This window comes from Rhinoraja longicauda, chromosome 40 (genome assembly GCF_053455715.1).
Source record: "Rhinoraja longicauda isolate Sanriku21f chromosome 40, sRhiLon1.1, whole genome shotgun sequence".
Taxonomy (NCBI): Eukaryota; Metazoa; Chordata; class Chondrichthyes; order Rajiformes; family Arhynchobatidae; genus Rhinoraja; species Rhinoraja longicauda.
The window spans coordinates 1960091-1978576 of record NC_135992.1 but is presented as its reverse complement, the minus strand read 5'-3'; the positions used below and the strand labels follow the sequence as shown (position 1 = coordinate 1978576).

Below are 18486 nucleotides of genomic sequence, written 5' to 3'. Positions count from 1 at the left end.
AGGTTTCACGGTGGTGCAGCGGGTAGAGCTGCTGCCTCACAACGCCAGTGGCCCAGTTTCGATCCTGACCTCGGCTGCTGTCTGTGTGGAGTTTGCACGTTCTCCCCGTGACACCTCTGGGTGGAGTGTTGTTTCCACACACGCATCCCAAAGACGTGCACTTTTGTAGGTTAATTGGTTCTGTAAATTGCCCCGAGTTTTTAAGGAGTGGATGAAAAAGTGGGATAACAAAGAACTCGGGTGAGTGGATGATTGATGGTCGATGTGGACTCGGTGGCCAAAGGGTCTGTTTCTATACTGTATCTTAGTTTAGAATTTAATTTAGTTTAGAGATACAGCATGGAAACGGGCCCTTCGGCCCACCGGGTCCGCGCCGCCCAGCGATCCCCGCACACTAACACTATCCCACACCCACTAGGGACAATTTTTACATTTTATACCAAGTTTTCAGTCACTGAAAGGAAGCATGCAGATACAGCAGGCAGTGAAGAAAGCCAATGGAATGTTGGCCTTCATAACAAGAGGAGTTGAGTATAGGAGCAAAGAGGTCCTTCTGCAGTTGTACAGGGCCCTAGTGAGACCGCACCTGGAGTACTGTGTGCAGTTTTGGTCTCCAAATTTGAGGAAGAATATTCTTGCTATTGAGGGCGTGCAGCGTAGGTTTACTAGCTTAATTCCTGGAATGGCGGGACTGTCATATGTTGAAAGACTGGAGCGACTAGGCTTGTATACACTGGAATTTAGAAGGATGAGAGGAGATCTTATCGAAACGTATAAGATTATTAAGGGGTTGGACACGTTCAAGGCAGGAAACATGTTCCCAATGTTGGGGGAGTCCAGAACAAGGGGCCACAGTTTAAGAATAATGGGTAGGCCATTTAGAACTGAGATGAGGAAAAACGTTTTCAGTCAGAGAGTTGTGAATCTGTGGAATTCTCTGCCTCAGAAGGCAGTGGAGGCCAATTCTCTGAAAGCATTCAAGAGAGAGCTAGATAGAGCTCTTAAGGATAGTGGAGTCAGGGGGTATGGGGAGAAGGCAGGAACGGGGTACTGATTGAGAATGATCAGCCATGATCACATTGAATGGCGGTGCTGGCTCGAAGGGCCGAATGGCCTCCTCCTGCACCTATTGTCTATTGTCTATAAGCCAATTAACCTACAAACCTGTACGTCTTTGGAGTGTGTGATGAAACTAACTTTAACAGGAGCGGATCACCATTGACCAGACACGTAAGGTAGCTGTGGCCGAGGTGTCTGAGACCAGAGGGCACAGGTTTAAGTTAAAGATTATGAGGTTCAGAGGAGTTTCGTTTAGAGATACAGCGTGGAAACAGGCCCTTCTGCTCACCGAGTCCACACCGACCAGCGACCCCAACACATTAACACAATCCTACACACACGAGGGGCATATTTACACTTGTACCAAGCCAATTTATCTACAAACCTGTACATCTTTGGAGTGTGGGAGGAAACCGAAGATCTCGGAGAAAACCCACGCAGGTCACGGGGAGAACGTACAAACTCCGTACAGACGGCGTCCGTAGTCGGGATGGAACCCGGGTCTCCAGCGCTGCATTCGCTGTAAGGCAGCAACTCTACCGCTGCGCCACCGTGACAACTTCTCTCTCTCTAAACAAAATCAACACTATAATGAAAATGGTGGCATTTACATCACTAAGTCATGCCGCACAGAAGCAGGCCCTTCTGCCCACCTTGTCTGTGCCAACCATTTACTAGCACTTGGTCCACAGCTTACAATGCTGCAGTGATTCCAGAGCTTGTTCAGATACTTCTCCAATGTAGGGATCCTGTTTGTCTCCACTACCCTCTCGGGCAGAGTGTCCCAGATTCCAACCACATTCTGTTGAAAGAAATCTTTCTCGGTGGCGCAGCGGTAGAGTTGTTGCCTTACAGAGGAGCGCCGGAGACCCAGGTTCGATCCCGACTACGGGTGCTGTCTGTACGGAGTTTGCACGTTCTCCCCGTGACGTGCGTGGATTTTCGGTTTCCTCCCACACTCCAAAGTTGTACAGGTATGTAGATAAATTGGCTTGGTGTAAGTGTAAATATGCCCCTCGTGTGTGTAGGATTGTGTTAATGTGCTGGGATCGCTGGTCGGTGTGGACTCAGTGAGCAGAAGGGCCTGTTTCCACGTTGTATCTCTAAACAAAACTCCTCTGAACCTCTTAAACCTGTGCCCTCTGGTCTCAGACACCTCGGCCACAACTACCTTACGTGTCTGGTCAATGGTGATCCCCCTGCTGTTAAAGTTCGTTTGTTAAAACAGACAACAACATAAACAGTTAATGGAATCTCGGCATAATTTCTCTTAACGACAATGTCACAGTAGTTTCAGCAGTATTATTAGTGGTTGGTGGAGCTACTAGACAATCCACCTACTAGACAAATCCAATATCACTAAGCAATATTTATAGCAATGGGCCTGTGACATTTCAATAAAATCAATCTGAATACATTCAAACGCTCGTGCTGGAATCGGTGTCACCCCAGAGGGTACTTTAATAGGTTTGCCTGGGTTGGATTTCTGGCAAATCCTGCATTTGGAGGCTTACTTTCGGGCCCCAGACAAATTTTTGGATGCCACCACGTTTCAAGTCAAGTCAAGTTTATTTGTCACATGCACATACATGATGTGCAGTGAAATGAAAGTGGCAATGCCTGCGGATTGTGCACAAAAAGAATGACAGTTACAGCATATAAATTAAAGTTAATACAGAGATGACAAAATTAGTCCCTGGAGTTATAAAAGTTAACAGTCCTGATGGCCTGTGGGAAGAAACTCCGTCTCATCCTCTCCGTTTTCACAGCGTGACAGCGGAGGCGTTTGCCTGACCGTAGCATCTGGAACAGTCCGTTGCTGGGGTAGTAGGGGTCCCCCATAATGTTGCTGGCTCTGGATCTGCACCTCCTGATGTATAGGTCCTGCAGGGGGACGAGTGTAGTTCCCATGGTGCGTTCTGCCGAACGCACTACTCTCTGCAGGGCCATCCTGTCCTGGGCAGAGCTGTTCCCAAACCAGACTGTAATGTTGCCGGACAGGATGCTCTCTACAGCCCCAGAGTAGAAGCAATGAAGGATCCTCAGAGACACTCTGAATTTCCTCAGCTGCCTAAGGTGGTAAAGGCGCTGCTTTGCCTTACCCACCAGTACTGCAATGTGTGTTGTCCATGCCAGATCCTCTTTGATGTGGACTCCCAGGTATTTAAACCTTCATCATCCTAATCATTCCCTCCTTTCCAGCATGTGTAAGGGACTGGATATAGGTTAGAAGGGTGGGTAAGAATGCATCAGGTACACAACCTTGTCCAAGAGGGGTGAGCCAAAGTCCCGTGATGGAATCAATGGCGCATCCCTCTTGTTTCCAGAGTTGTTTCTCATGTGCAGAGGTGTCCCTCTGTAATTCCTGAACCTCCCTCATGTCTGGCAAGACGGTTCTATTTACTAGTACTGTACATCCTGGGGGTACCAGGTTATGTGATCTACAGGCTGCATCCTTGGCTACCTGATCTGCATAGGCATTTCCCTTGGAGACGGGATTTATTCACAAAGTGCTGGAGTAACTCAGCAGGTCAGGCAACATCTCAGGAGAGAAGGAATGGGTGACGTTTCGGGTCGAGACCCTTCTTCAGACTGATGTCAGCGGGGTGAGACAAAGGAAGGATATAGGTGGAGACAGGAAGATAGAGGGAGATCTGGGAAGGAGGAGGGGAAGAGAGGGACAGAGGAACTATCTAAAGTTGGAGAGGTCGATGTTCATACCGCTGGGCTGCAAACTGCCCAGGCGAAATATGAGGTGCTGTTCCTCCAATTTGCGGTGGGCCTCACTATGGCACTGGAGGAGGCCCATGACAGAAAGGTCAGACTGGGAATGGGAGGGGGAGTTGAAGTGCTCAGCCACCGGGAGATCAGATTGGCCAACGCGGTGTTGCACAGGTGTTGAGCGAAGCAATCGCCGAGCCTGCGCTTGGTTTCGCCGATGTAAATAAGTTGACATCTGGAGCAGCGGATGCAATAGATGAGGTTGGAGGAGGTGCAGGTGAACCTCTGTCTCACCTGGAAAGACTGTTTGGGTCCTTGGATGGAGTTGAGGGGGGAGGTAAAGGGACAGGTGTTGCATCTCGTGCGGTTGCAGGGGAAAGTGCCCGGGGATGAGGTGGTTTGGGTAGGAAGGGACGAGTGGACCAGGGAGTTACGGAGGGAACGGTCTCTGCGGAACGCAGAAAGGGAAGGGGATGGGAAGATATGGCCAGTGGTGGGGTCCCGTTGTAGGTGACGGAAATGTTGGCGGATGATTTGTTGGATCCGCTGGCTGGTGGGGTGGAAGGTGAGAACGAGGGGGATTCTGTCCTTGTTGCGAGTGGGGGGAGGGGGAGCAAGAGCGGAGCTGCGGGATGTAGAAGAGACCCTAGTGAGAGCCTCATCTATAATGGAAGAGGGGAAGCCCCGTTTCCTGAAGAATGAGGGGATGGGAAGATATGGCCGGTGGTGGGGTCCTGTTGTGAGAAGCTGCCTGACCCGCTGAGTTACTCCAGCATTTTGTGAATAAATACCTTCGATTTGTACCAGCATCTGCAGTTATTTTCTTACATTATATCCCTTGGAGACGGGATCGTCTCCCCCTGTATGGGCGTTACATTCTATAATGGCCAATTGGTTCGGCAGGAGAAGAGCCTTGAGGAAGTTACTGACGAAGAGGGCATTCTTCATTGGTGTTCCCACAGAAGTGAGAAATCCTCGGTGTTGCCACAGCGCTCCAAAACCATGGGCTACTCCGAATGCATACCTGGAGTCTGTATAGATGTTGATGCATCTGTCCTTGGCTAGAATGCATGCACGAGTTAGCACAAAGAGTTCAGTTTGTTGTGCTGAGAGGGGGGTTTGAAATCGTCAATACTCCGGTTGGCTGTGTCAAAAATACTAATGGATTAATTATAAGTGTCAGGTGAGGATTATTTAAAAGCGTAAACTCGTACCTTCCCAATCGTGCCTGGGTGAGCTATTTGGTTTGGCCCGCATTCATTAATGCAGCTACTCAAGCGTGTAATCCAGGAAAGATCTGGGTGCATGGGGGGTATCTGTGAGCTACTGCATCTAACTTGACCGAAAGTATGCCACTGGTCGTTTGATATCGCTGCCTCCGCTTTTCCCCCGTCTTTCCTATCCTCCCCCTCTTCGGATTCTGTTCCCGCCCCTGCATCTTCTTGGTCCGGCGCCCTAACCTCTTCCCCGGCTTCCTCTGTTGGAATGTTGAAAGGGCGGCACGGTGGCGCAGCGGTAGAGTTGCTGCTTTACAGCGAATGCAGCGCCGGAGACTCAGGTTCGATCCCCACTACGGGTGCTGCACTGTACGGAATTTGTACGTTCTCCCCGTGACCTGCGTGGGTTTTCTCCGAGATCTTCGGTTTCCTCCCACACTCCAAAGACGTACAGGTATGTAGGTTAATTGGCTGGGCAAATGTAAAAATTGTCCCTTGTGGGTGTAGGATAGTGTTAATGTGCGGGGATCACTGGGCGGCATGGACTTGGAGGGCCGAAAAGGCCTGTTCCGGCTGTATATATATGATATGATATGATAATGTTGGGGTATAAGGGAGCCACTAATGGTGCCTCTATTTCAATAAGGGCATTGCCACCTACTGGTGGGGCATTTTGAGGGGGTCTCCTCCATGTGGGACCCTCCTCGTCTTCACTAGCAAAGAGGGTCATCATGCCAGACATACGGTCTCTGGAGGATGTACTGGTACCAGGACTTTTTCTTAACTACTAATTGTCTGAGCTCTTTATATCAATGTTCCGAGCACTCTCTTTTTTATAGTTCTTTTTTCCCCTTGCCCACGGACACTTTCCATTCTTTCACAGTTCCATCCTTATTTCTCCCAAATTGACATTTCTGCCTTTTTTTTTTAACAGTTTCTACATCTTCAGAATCTTTATCATAACACGTCTTGCCTGGATTGTGCGGCACGGTGGCGCAGCGGTAGAGTTGCCGCCTTACAGTGAAAGCAGCGCCGGAGACTCAGGTTCGATCCTGACTACGGGCGCCGTCTGTACGGAGTTTGTACGTTCTCCCCGTGACCTGCGTGGGTTTTCGCTGAGATCTTCGTTTTCCTCCCACGCTCCAAAGACGTACAGGTTTGTAGGTTAATTGACTGGGTAAATGTAAAAATTGTCCCTAGTGTGCGTAGGATAGTGTTAGTGTGCGGGGATCGCTGGGCGGCACGGACTCGGTGGGCCGAAGGGCCTGTTTCCGCGCTGTATCTCTAAAATCTAAAAAAATCTACATCCCATGTTCCTGCAACTGGCCCAGACTCATCACCGAAACGTTTGGTTAACTTATAACTTAATATTCTAGAATCTTTATTATAACACATATGTTGCATAGGTATTCCCCTGTCACTCTTATCCATATTATTCCTCATCTTAATTAACGACAAACCTTTTGAGCTTGTTATTGCCAATTGCCGACTCTTTTCTCAGTAGCAAAAATCTCTTAATTAACGTTAGGTCTTACCTTCGTTGTCTGTTTCTAAGGATCTCGGCTGAAACCAGATCAACCTCCAGACGAGGGACCACAGTGTTCCCGGGAACTTCTTCCGGAGGTCGGTCTCAAGGGGTCCAACTAGAGCTCAATTTTCTCCCCGTCCGGTCCGGGTTACTCTGCAGCCTGTTACTCAGTCACCTGTTGTTGGTCCCAGCGAGATGCTGCCGACTACGCCAATGGTAAAATTCGGTTCTTAAAACAGACAACAACGCAAACAGTTAAAGGTAAACCAAGCAAAGCTTTAATTATCGTCAGACGGGAGTGGGGGGGGACCAGTGCTAAGGGTGTATGACCATACTCAGCATTCCCCTTGTTAACACTCAAAGATACAGCATTTACGCAGCATTTTTATACAGAATTTGCAGCAAGAATGTTTAACACAACATTTCCTTCAAATTGATAACAGATTGTTTCCTGTCCAATATTCTTATCACTCGACTGTCATGAAATGTTTCACACACAGTCAAGTAGGGATCCTTATTGTACCACAGAAGGTCACGTTTGCACATTTCCACAATCAGTCAGCAATTAACGACATCCCAATCTCAGCGGAAACATTCTTCTCATCATGGAATTTAGAAGGATGAGAGGGGATCTTATCGAAACGTATAAGATTATTAAGGGGTTGGACACGTTAGAGGCAGGAAACATGTTCCCAATGTTGGGGGAGTCCAGAACCATGGGCCACAGTTTAAGAATAAGGGGTAGGCCATGGAGAACGGAGATGAGGAAAAACTATTTCAGTCAGAGAGTTGTGAATCTGTGGAATTCTCTGCCTCAGAAGGCAGTGGAGGCCAATTCTCTGAATGCATTCAAGAGAGAGCTAGATAGAGCTCTTAAGGATAGCGGAGTCAGGGGGTATGGGGAGAAGGCAGGAACGGGGTACTGATTGAGAATGATCAGCCACGATCACATTGAATGGCGGTGCTGGCTCGAAGGGCCGAATGGCCTCCTCCTGCACCTATTGTCTATTGTCTATTGTCTATTCCAAGACGTCCTCCCCAGTCAATAAGAGGGATGTACTATCAGCCTGGTGTACAAGATTTAGGAGCAATATTGCAAACATCAGCTATTCAGAGTGTAGGCTTTTTATTCATCTTACCATTTCATTATGGCCAAGCATCTTGTCATTCAAGATTAATAGCCATTAACTCTTTCACTCCACACCCCCCACACCCCCTCCCTCAGATGTCAATGGAGTACGAATTGTTGATGGTGGGGCTATTAATCTTCACGAGCAGGTGGTTAAACTCTATTAATGGATAAGTTACTTGGAACTTCTGCTGCACTGACGTTATTTGCCACCTGTCAGATATTTAGGTTGTCGCGTCCTTCATTTATCGAGGAGTTGCAAATAGAATTGAACGATGTGTAATCATCACTAAACATAGAAAGAAGCTGTGTGATGAAGCAGAGGAAGTCAACTGAGCCTAACTAGGACTGCCCTGAAGAACTCCTGCAGTGATGTCCTAGACAATAGACAATAGACAATAGGTGCAGGAGGAGGCCATTCGGCCCTTCGAGCCAGCACCGCCATTCAATGTGATCATGGCTGATCATTCTCAATCAGTACCCCGTTCCTGCCTTCTCCCCATACCCCCTGACTCTGCTATCCTTAAGAGCTCTATCTAGCTCTCTCTTGAATGCATTCAGAGAATTGACCTCCACTGCCTTCTGAGGCAGAGAATTCCACAGATTCGCAACTCTCTGACTGAAAAAGTTTTTCCTCATCTCCGTTCTAAATGGCCTACCCCTTATTCTTAAACTGTGGTCCCTTGTTCTGGACTCCCCCAACATTGGTAACATGTTTCCTGCCTCTAACATGTCCAACCCCTTAATAATCTTATACGTTTCGATAAGATCCCCTCTCATCCTTCTGCCAGGATGATGTGCATCCAACGACCAACCAACATTTGACACAGACCCCAGAGGAGGTTAAAACCAAAGACGTTGGAGCGCAATTAGGCCATTCAGCCCTATTGAGTCTGTTCCACCATTCAATCATAGAGGTTGAGCGGGCTGGGACTTACAGAGTTTGCAGATGATAGATTCTTGGTACCTCAAGAATAGATTGGGTGGAGTCTCTTGCCCAGAGTAGGTGAATCGAGGACCAGAGGACATAGGTTCAAGGTGAAGGGGAAAAGATTTAATAGGAACCTGAGTGGTAACCTTTTCACTCAAAGGGTGGTAGGTGCATGGAACAAGCTGCCAGAGGAGGTAGTTGAAGCTGGGACTATCCCAACGTTTAAGAACCACCTAGACAGGTACATGGATAGGACAGGTTTGGAGAGATATGGGCAGTTGGGGCTAGTATAGCTGGGACATGTTGGCTGGTATGGGCAAGTTGGGCCGAAGGGCCTGTTTCCACGCTGTATGGCTCGATGACTCTAACCCCATTCTCCTGCCTTCTCCCCATAACCCCTGACACTCTTAGTAATCAAGAATCTATCGTCGTGTAGGAAAATAACTGCAGATGCTGGTACAAATCGAAGGTATCACAAAATGCTGGAGTAACTCAGCGGGTCAGGCAGCATCTCTGGAGTGACGTTTCGGGTCGAGACCCTTCTTCAGACTGATGTCAGGGGAGGGGGCGGGACCGGGCGGGACCCGCCCCCTCCCCTGACATCATTGTGAAGAAGGGTCTCGACCTGAAACGTCACCCATTCCTTCTCTCCCGATATGCTGCCTGTCCCGCTGAGTTACTCCAGCGTTTTGTGGTACCAAGAATATATCATCTGCAAACATGGAAGTTCTTTGATCAACCTGCAGAAGATAATTGAGCAAGGGACTCCAGAGGAATTCCTGCAACACATCTAGTTAGATGAATAACCCATTCTGTCCTGATGATTCTGTACTGGGAGAAGCTGAATTATCCAGCTCAGAGGGAGGTTAATTACCCAAAGCTGCACCATGCTGAGTGCAGACAAACCAAGCACCCAGCCAGGTTCTCCAACATGTACACATTTCCTGGAATACAGCATCATTGGCAAAGCCAGCATTTTATTTCCCCTCTCTAACTGCCCATGAGAAAATGTAGAGACAAGAAACGGCAGATGCTGGTCTACAAAAAAAAAGACACAAATGCTGGATCGGCTCAGTGGGTCAGGCAGCATCACTGGAGAAACATAGAAACATAGAAACATAGAAAATAGATGCAGGAGTAGGCCATTCAGCCCTTCGAGCCTGCACCGCCATTCAATATGATCATGGCTGATCATCCAACTCAGTATCCCGTACCTGCCTTCTCTCCATACCCCCTGGTCCCTTTAGCCACAAGGGCCACATCTAACTCCCTCTTAAATATAGCCAATGAACTGGCCTCAACTACCTTCTGTGGCAGAGAATTCCACAGATTCACCACTCTCTGTGTGAAAAAAAACTCCCTCATCTCGGTCCTAAAAGACTTCCCCCTTATCCTTAAGCTGTGACCCCTTGTTCTGGACTTCCCCAACATCGGGAACAATCTTCCTGCATCTAGCCTGTCCAACCGCTTAAGAATTTTGTACGTTTCTATAAGATCCCCCCTCAATCTTCTAAATTCCAGCGAGTACAAGCCGAGTCTATCCAGTCTTTCGTCATATGAAAGTCCTGCCATCCCAGGAATCAATCTGGTGAACCTTCTCTGTTCTCCCTCTATGGCAAGAATGTCTTTCCTCAGATTAGGAGACCAAAACTGTACGCAATACTCTAGGTGTGGTCTCACCAATGCCCTGTACAACTGCAGCAGAACCTCCCTGCTCCTATACTCAAATCCCCTCGCTATGAATGCCAACATACCATTCGCTTTCTTCACTGCCTGCTGCACCTGCATGCCTACTTGCAATGACTGGTGTACCATGACACCCAGGTCTCGTTGCATCTCCCCTTCTCCTAATCGGTCACCATGGATAGGCAACGTTTTTGGTCAGAAACCTTCTTCAGGCAGATTGTAGTACGGGAGAGAAATCTGGAAAGTTGAGAAGGGGACAGAGCCCATGATGTGAGCGAGCAGAGGCAACCACACATGCCTTCTCAAGGCATGCCGGCTTTAACAATAGACAATAGGTGCAGGAGGAGGCCATTCGGCCCTTCGAGCCTGTACGCACCACCATTCAATGTGATCGTGGTTGATCATTCTCAATCAGTACCTCGTTCCTGCCTTCTCCCTATACCCCCTGACTCCACTATCCTTAAGAGCTCTATCTAGCTCTCTCTTGAATGCATTCAGAGAATTGGCCTCCACTGCCTTCTGAGGCAGAGAATTCCACAGATTCACAACTCTCTGACTGAAAATGTTTTTCCTCGTCTCCGTTCTAAATGGCCTACCCCTTATTCTTAAACAGGCCCTTCGGCCCACCGAGTCCACGCCGACCAGCGATCCCCGCACACTAACACTATCCTACACCCACTAGGGACATTTTTTACATTTGCCTATCCAATTAACCTACAAACCTGAACGTCTTTGGAGTGAGTGAGGAAACCGAAGATCTCGGAGAAAACCCACGCAGGTCACGGGGAGAACGTACAAACTCCGTACAGACGGCGCCCGTAGTCGGGATGGAACCCGGGTCTCCGGCGCTGCATTCGCTGTAAGGCAGCAACTCTACCGCTGCGCCACCGTGACCGCCCCGTTAATCTAGAATCATATGAAGTTTTGTGTTAAGAAAATTAAAAATGTTTTCTTTGCAAGCACCCATAGAGAAATAGGCTCCAACGTGAAAATAGGCCCTTCTGCCCACGCCGATCAACATGCCCCATCTACACTAGTCTCACCTGCCTGCATCTGGCCCATATCCCTCTAAACCTGTCCTATACATGAACTTATCTAAATGTTTCTTAAACATTGTGATAGTACTTGCCTCAACTACCTCCTCCAGCAGCTCGTACCAAACACCCACCACCCTTTGTCTAAAAGAGTTACCCCTCAGGTTCCTATAAAAATCTTTCCCCCCCTCACCTTAAACTCTCGATTCCCCTACTCTGGGCAAGATATTTACCCGAACATTTCCTCTCATGATTTTGTACACCTTTATATGATCAGCCCCTTATCCTCCTGCATGCCAAGGAATAAAGACCTAACCTGCTCAGGCCTCTAAGTCCTGGCAACACCCTCGTAAATCTTCTCTGCACCCTTTCCAGCTTGACAACATTGTTCCTATAACGTGGTATCCAGAACTGAACACAATGCACTAAATGCGGCCTCACCAACGTCTTATGTAACTGCAACATGACATAGAAACATAGAAACATAGAAAATAGGTGCAGGAGTAGGTCATTCGGTCCTTCGAGCCTGCACCGCCATTCAATATGATCATGGCTGATCATCCAGCTCAGTATCCCATACCTGCCTTCTCTCCATACCCCCTGATCCCTTTAGCCACAAGGGCCACATCTAACTCCCTCTTAAATATAGCCAATGAACTGGCCTCAACTACCTTCTGTGGCAGAGAATTCCAAATGCCAACTTCCAAACTCAGCTTTTAAACTCACCCCTGGCCCCCGTCCCACCTCCCCGTTACATTTCGCAGTGTCTCTGGGCTGTCATTCAGAAGACTTTGCAGGCCGGAGTTAAACTGGAGTCAGTTCGTGGAGATCAATAGACAATCGGTGCAGGAGGAGGCCATTCGGCCCTTCGAGCCAGCACCGCCATTCAATGTGATCATGGCTGATCATTCTCAATCAGTACCCCGTCCCTGCCTTCTCCCCATACCCCCTGACTCCGCTATCCTTAAGAGCTCTATCTAGCTCTCTCTTGAAAGCATCCAGAGAATTGGCCTCCACTGCCTTCTGAGGCAGAGAATTTCACAGATTCACAACTTTCTGCCTGAAAACCGTTTTTCCTCATCTCCGTTCTAAATGGCCTACCCCTTATTCTTAAACTGTGGCCCCTTGTTCTGGACTCCCCCAACATTGGGAACATGTTTCCTGCCTCTAACGTGTCCAACCCCTTAATAATCTTATACGTTTCGATAAGATCCCCTCTCATCCTTCTAAATCCCAGTGTATACAAGCCTAGTCGCTCCAGTCTTTCAACATATGATAGTCCCGCCATTCCGGGAATTAACCTAGTAAACCTACGCTGCACGCCCTCAATAGCAAGAATATCCTTCCTCAAATTTGGAGACTGATAGAAATACGGCAAGACCAGGCATGGATGGATGGCATCTGTACCTGCACAGGCGAGTGGGTTAAAATGGCATCTGTGGAGATTTCAATTGGTTTGGAGTGGACAGCTACCAGTTCTTACCCTACTGGTGACGCGACGGCCTTCAATGTTACAATATGATGGAGAATGGTCTCTAAGCATGACTGTCCAGCGAGACACAATCCCAACACCAACTCTAACTTTGCTAACAACACCACAGCTGTTGGATGGGTAACAGGTGATGATGAGTCAGAGTGAGATTGACAATCTGATCGAATGGCGCCAGGCAGGGCGACAACCTTGTTCTCAACGTCGGCAAGACTAAGAGCTGACTGTTGACTTTAGAAGGAAATAACGGGATCCAGGATCATGGCTTCACAGCCTGGTTGTGCAACCCAAACACCCAGGAACGAAGGAGATTGCAGAGACTGGTAGACACTGCCCAGTACTGACCTCCCCACCATCGAAGGCATGCAGGTACAGCAGGCAGTGAAGAAAGCCAATGGAATGTTGGCCTTCATAACAAGAGGAGTTGCGTATAGGAGCAAAGAGGTCCTTCTGCAGTTGTACAGGGCCCTAGTGAGACCGCACCTGGAGTACTGTGTGCAGTTTTGGTCTCCAAATTTGAGGAAGGATATTCTTGCTATTGAGGGCGTGCAGCGTAGGTTTACTAGGTTAATTCCCGGAATGGCGGGACTATCATATGTTGAAAGACTGGAGCGACTAGGCTTGTATACACTGGAATTTAGAAGGATGAGAGGAGATCTTATCGAAACGTATAAGATTATTAAGGGGTTGGACACGTTAGAGGCAGGAAACATGTTCCCAATGTTGGGGAAGTCCAGAACAAGGGGCCACAGTTTAAGAATAAGGGGTAGGCCATTTAGAACTGAGATGAGGAAAAAAAATTTCAGTCAGAGAGTTGTGAATCTGTGGAATTCTCTGCCTCAGAAGGCAGTGGAGGCCAATTCTCTGAATGCATTCAAGAGAGAGCTAAGATAGAGCTCTTAAGGATAGCGGAGTCAGGGGGTATGGGGAGAAGGCAGGAACGGGGTACTGATTGAGAATGATCAGCCATGATCACATTGAATGGCGGTGCTGGCCTGAAGGGCCGAATGGCCTCTTCCTGCACCTATTGTCTATTATCTATTGTCTATGGCTTCACAGCCTGGTTGTGCAACCCAAACACTCAGGAACGAAGGAGATTGCAGAGACCGGTAGACACGGCCCAGTACTGACCTCCCCACCATCGAAGGGACCTTCTGCCTCAAAAAGGCAGGCAATTTCATCAGAGACCCACATCACCCACATATTTTCTTACCACCAGCAGCCTGAAAACTGTGACCTGCGGGTTTGAGAACAGCTTTATCCTCAACATCTCCGATACTGCACACCAACCTGAGTTTTGAACAGCTATGGCCTGTCTTTGGTTGCACTAAGGACTCTGGGCTTTGTTTTGCACTAGTTTCGTGGTTATTAATTCAATGATTTTTTTCGTTTATTATATATTACCTCTGTGTATTGTGCTTGCAAGCCTGTTATGTTGCTACGAGTAAGAATTTAATTTCTCCATTGTCAGTGCATATGGCAATTAAACACTCTTGACTTGGCATGGAGTTTCTTACATTAGGAACATGTAGTTCATTATAGCTTACAAAGGCTAATTGTCTGCAAAGATGCTACAAAGCTTCACTAATTATAGCGCTGGAGAATATTCCACAGTTCCTGATAATAGCAGGTGGAAACTGATTGATACACATTCGTTGATGTGAAATATATAAGAGAGCTGTGTGCCTTCAATCAATCTCGAATATCTTCCACACGAGCCCAAGGTTCGGCAATTAGAATATCTCGCTTTCAAACGCTGCGACTGAATAAATATTAAAATCTGGATAAATTATTCAGTATCGCAGCTAGTTTTATACGCGTGAATTATTTAAACAGAGGCATGTTAAAAAGTTCTTTAAACTGAATTGGTGTCATTCTCGTTCGGCAGAGGAGAGAAAGGACGCACGTTCTGGTAGCGATCGCACTGATGTCTGTCTCAGGCCTCAGTCCACTCCAGACGACTTTGCATGGATTCAGGGTGAAAGCCAGGAGCTTTCTCTCGTGTTCAGAGTTTAACCAGCTGGCTGGACGTAGGCAGGGCACGCAGAAACTGCAGGCATTGAACCTTGAGTGGAAGCAACCATTGGCGGAACTGCCAGGACATATTTCTGTGCTCTCTCTCTCTCTATGGCCAACCCTCCAAAAGGAACTGTGCTCATTCCAACCTTGGACTTGCCCTTCCATATCTCCCCAATATTGATTTGATTTTGATTTAGAGATACAGCGCGGAAACAGGCCCTTCGGCCCACCGAGTCCGCGCCGCCCAGCGATCCCCGCACATTAACACTGTCCTACACACACTAGGGACAATTTTTACATTTACCCAGTCAATTAACCTACATACCTGTACGTCTTTGGAATTCAGTTTATTGTCACGTGTACTGAGGTACAGTGAAAAGCTTTTGCTGCCTGCTAGCCAGTGAGCGGAAAGACAATACATGATTACAATCAAGCCATTTTAGTGTACAGGGATACATGAAATGGGAATAACCTTTAGTGCAAGGTGAAGCCAGCAAAGTCCGATCAAGGATAGTCCGAGGGTCACCAATGAGGTAGATAGTAGTTCAGGATAGTCATCCCAAAGATGTGCTGTTTTGTAGATTAATTGGCCTCTGTAATTTACAGAGCGTGGATGCAAAAGTGGGATAACATAGAACTAGTGTAAATGATGGTTAGGGTGGGCTCGATGGGCCGAAAGACCTGTTTCCATCTTACAATCAATCCATCAACAATATCCAGGCTTGTCACCTTTTCTGGCCTCTGAGCTCCATTTGATTGGGAACAGAGCATCTCCCATCTGGCGAGACCAAACGCAGGCTCGGCGATCGTTTCGCTCAACACCTTCGCTCAGTCCGCCTTAACCAACCTGTTCTCCCGGTGGCTCAGCACTTCAACTTCCCCTCCCACTCCCAGTCTGACCTTTCTGGCCTGGGCCTCCTCCATTGTCATAGTGAGGCCCACCGCCAATTGGGAGGAACAGCACCTCATATTTCGCCTGGGCAGCTTACACCCCAGCGGTATGAACATTGACTTCTCCAATGTTCAGATAGTTCCTCTGTCCCTCTCTATCCCCTCCCCCTTCCCAGTTCTTCCACTGTCTTCCTGTCTCCTACTACATCCTTTCTTTGTCCCGCCCCCCCCCCCCGACATCAGACTGAAGAAGGGTCTCGACCCGAAACGTCACCCATTCCTTCTCTCCTGAGATGCTGCCTGACCCGCTGAGTTACTCCAGCATTTTTGTGTCTACCTTCCACTTGAACCAGCATCTGCAGTTATTTTCCTACACATCTTCCTGCATATGATAGATTGTCGTCATTCTCTGAGAAAAGGGAACATATTTCAGTGAGGTGCAATATTCATGCCATGTGCATTAAGATGAGTCTACATGAAGTCACAGGTGGCCTAGATAATAACCAGATTTGACATACAATGATGGGGGAAAAAGCACAGGAGGTGAAAAGGATGGAAATATTTTAATGCATTAATGTTTTATGATTGGGAATATATTGCCTTGTGGGACAGCAGAACTAATTCAATAATGACTTTCAAAAGGAATTGGATGAATATTTGAAAAATAAATACTTGCTGTAAAGAGTAGGAGCGTGGGACCAACATTTCTGGTCTTTCAAGGCACGAGGCATGAAGTCTGAGGAGCTGCCTCATGCACTGTTTGATGTTATAAGGTAGACACAAAATGCTGGAGTAACTCAGCGGGACAGGCAGCATCTCGGGAGAGAAGGAACGGGACACGATAGCGCGACAGTTTTAGGCCCACCTTACTCACCGTCGTCACTTTAGTGCGAATGGAAGAAGTTTATTGAAATCGGTGTTATATTTTTAAAGTTATGTACATTTTAAAGTTTAAATCTATCTCCTGGGGGGGGGGGGGGGGGGGGGGGGAGGGAGGGAGGGGGTGGAGGGGGATAGAGTGGGTGGAGGGGAAGGGGGGAGGGGAGCGGGCGGGGGAGAGAGGGTTGGGAGGAGGGGGGTGGGGAGGGGGGAGAGGGGAGGGGGAGGGGAGGGGGAAGGAGGGAGGTAGGGGGGTGGAGGGAGGATAAGGGGGTTTGAGGGGGGTGGAGTGGGGGGGAGGGGAGCGGGAGGGGGGGAGAGGGGAGGGAGGAGGGGAATGGGGAGGGGGGAGGGGGGTGGGGAGGGGGGAGAGGGGAGGGAGGAGGGGAGTGGGGGAGGGGGAGGGGGGTGGAGGGAGGATAAGGGGGTTTGAGGGGGATGGAGTGGGGGGGAGGGGAGCAGGAGGGGGGAGAGGGGAGGGAGGAGGGGAGTGGGGGAGGGGGAGGGGGGGTGGGGAGGGGGAGAGGGGAGGGGGAGGGGAAGGGGAAAGAAGGGAGGGAGGGGGGGGTGGAGGGAGGATAAGGGGGTTTGAGGGGGATGGAGTGGGGGGAGGGGAGCGGGAGGGGGAGAGAGGGGAGGGTGGAGAGTAGTGGGGGGAGGGGGGAGGGAGGTGGGGAGGGGGGGGAGAGGGGAGGGGGTGGGGGTAGGGAGGAGGGAGGTGGGGAGGGGGGAGAGGGGAGGGGAGGGGGGTGGGGGAGGGAGGTGGGGGAGGGGGAGGGGGGTGGGGAATGGGAGAGGGGAGGGGGACGGGAGGGGGAAAGAGGGAGGGAGGGGGGTGGAGGGAGGATAAGGGGGTTTGAGGGGGATGGAAGGGGGGAGGGGAGCGGGAGAGGGAGAGAGGGGAGGGAGGAGGGGGGTGGAGGGAGGGGGGTGGGGAGGGGGGGGAGAGTGGAGGGGGAGGGGAGGGTGCTGCACCAATGCAGGAGAGGTTTGGGCCCAACAGGTCCACTTGGTCTAGTTTGCCCTAACCCGACGTTGATCCCATTTTTGTTGTTGTTCCCCACATTCTCATGAATTCTGACAGATTCTATCACTCACTCACTCACCTACAAACTAGGAGGAATTTACACTGGGTCAGTGAATCTATCCATCTACATTTTATTTGGGATGTGGGAGGAAACCGGAGCACCAGGAGAAAACAGGAAGAACGTGCAAATTCCACACCGACAGCGGCCGAGGTTGGGAGTGAACATGAAACTGTGAAGCAACGGGTCAACCTGATGAAGATAGACATGCAAAACGCTGGAGCAACTCAGCGGGACAGGCAGCATCTCTGGAGTGAAGGAACGGGTGACGTTTCGGGTCGAGACCCTTCTGCAGACACGGGTCAACTTGCTGCATCGCTGCGGCGTGGACTGGTTCGGTCGGTACTATAACCAACCGTGAGAAAGGGAAGAGATTCCCTTTCTGGGAATGAGGAGATGGCAGGAGGTGGGAAGAAGATGCGGGATAAAAATGATGCACCAGGTTTTGTACTTGTAAACACGCTGGTGTTGATGAGCAAGTCAGGAGTGTGCAACCACAAGTGAATTGATAAGACAAAACTATCCATCTCCACAGCTATTAATTGTCATCATTTAATACCGCATATATATATATATTTCAATTTGCAGCCTGTCTTGTATTGGTTGGAGGTTAGTTGAATGTACAACTTGGTACCAAGGGACTCGCTGGGTGACAATAGACAATAGTGCAGGAGGAGGCCATTCGGCCCTTCGAGCCAGCACTGCCATTCAATGTGATCATGGCTGATCATTCTCAATCAGTACCCCGTTCCTGCCTTCTCCCCATACCCCCTGACTCCGCTATCCTTAAGAGCTCTATCTAGCTCTCTCTTGAATGT

The 18486-nt window shown here is 49.0% G+C and overlaps 1 protein-coding gene across 1 annotated transcript in view; it reads right to left on the bottom strand.

The window, feature by feature from the left end:
- The window catches only part of LOC144611369 (protein shisa-8-like), a 136588-nt gene that overhangs the window by 110668 nt on the left and 7434 nt on the right, over positions 1-18486 (bottom strand). Inside the window, 1 exon segment of the mRNA XM_078430441.1 lies at positions 4656-4841. Within this exon segment, the coding sequence (XP_078286567.1) occupies positions 4656-4841 (186 nt within the window).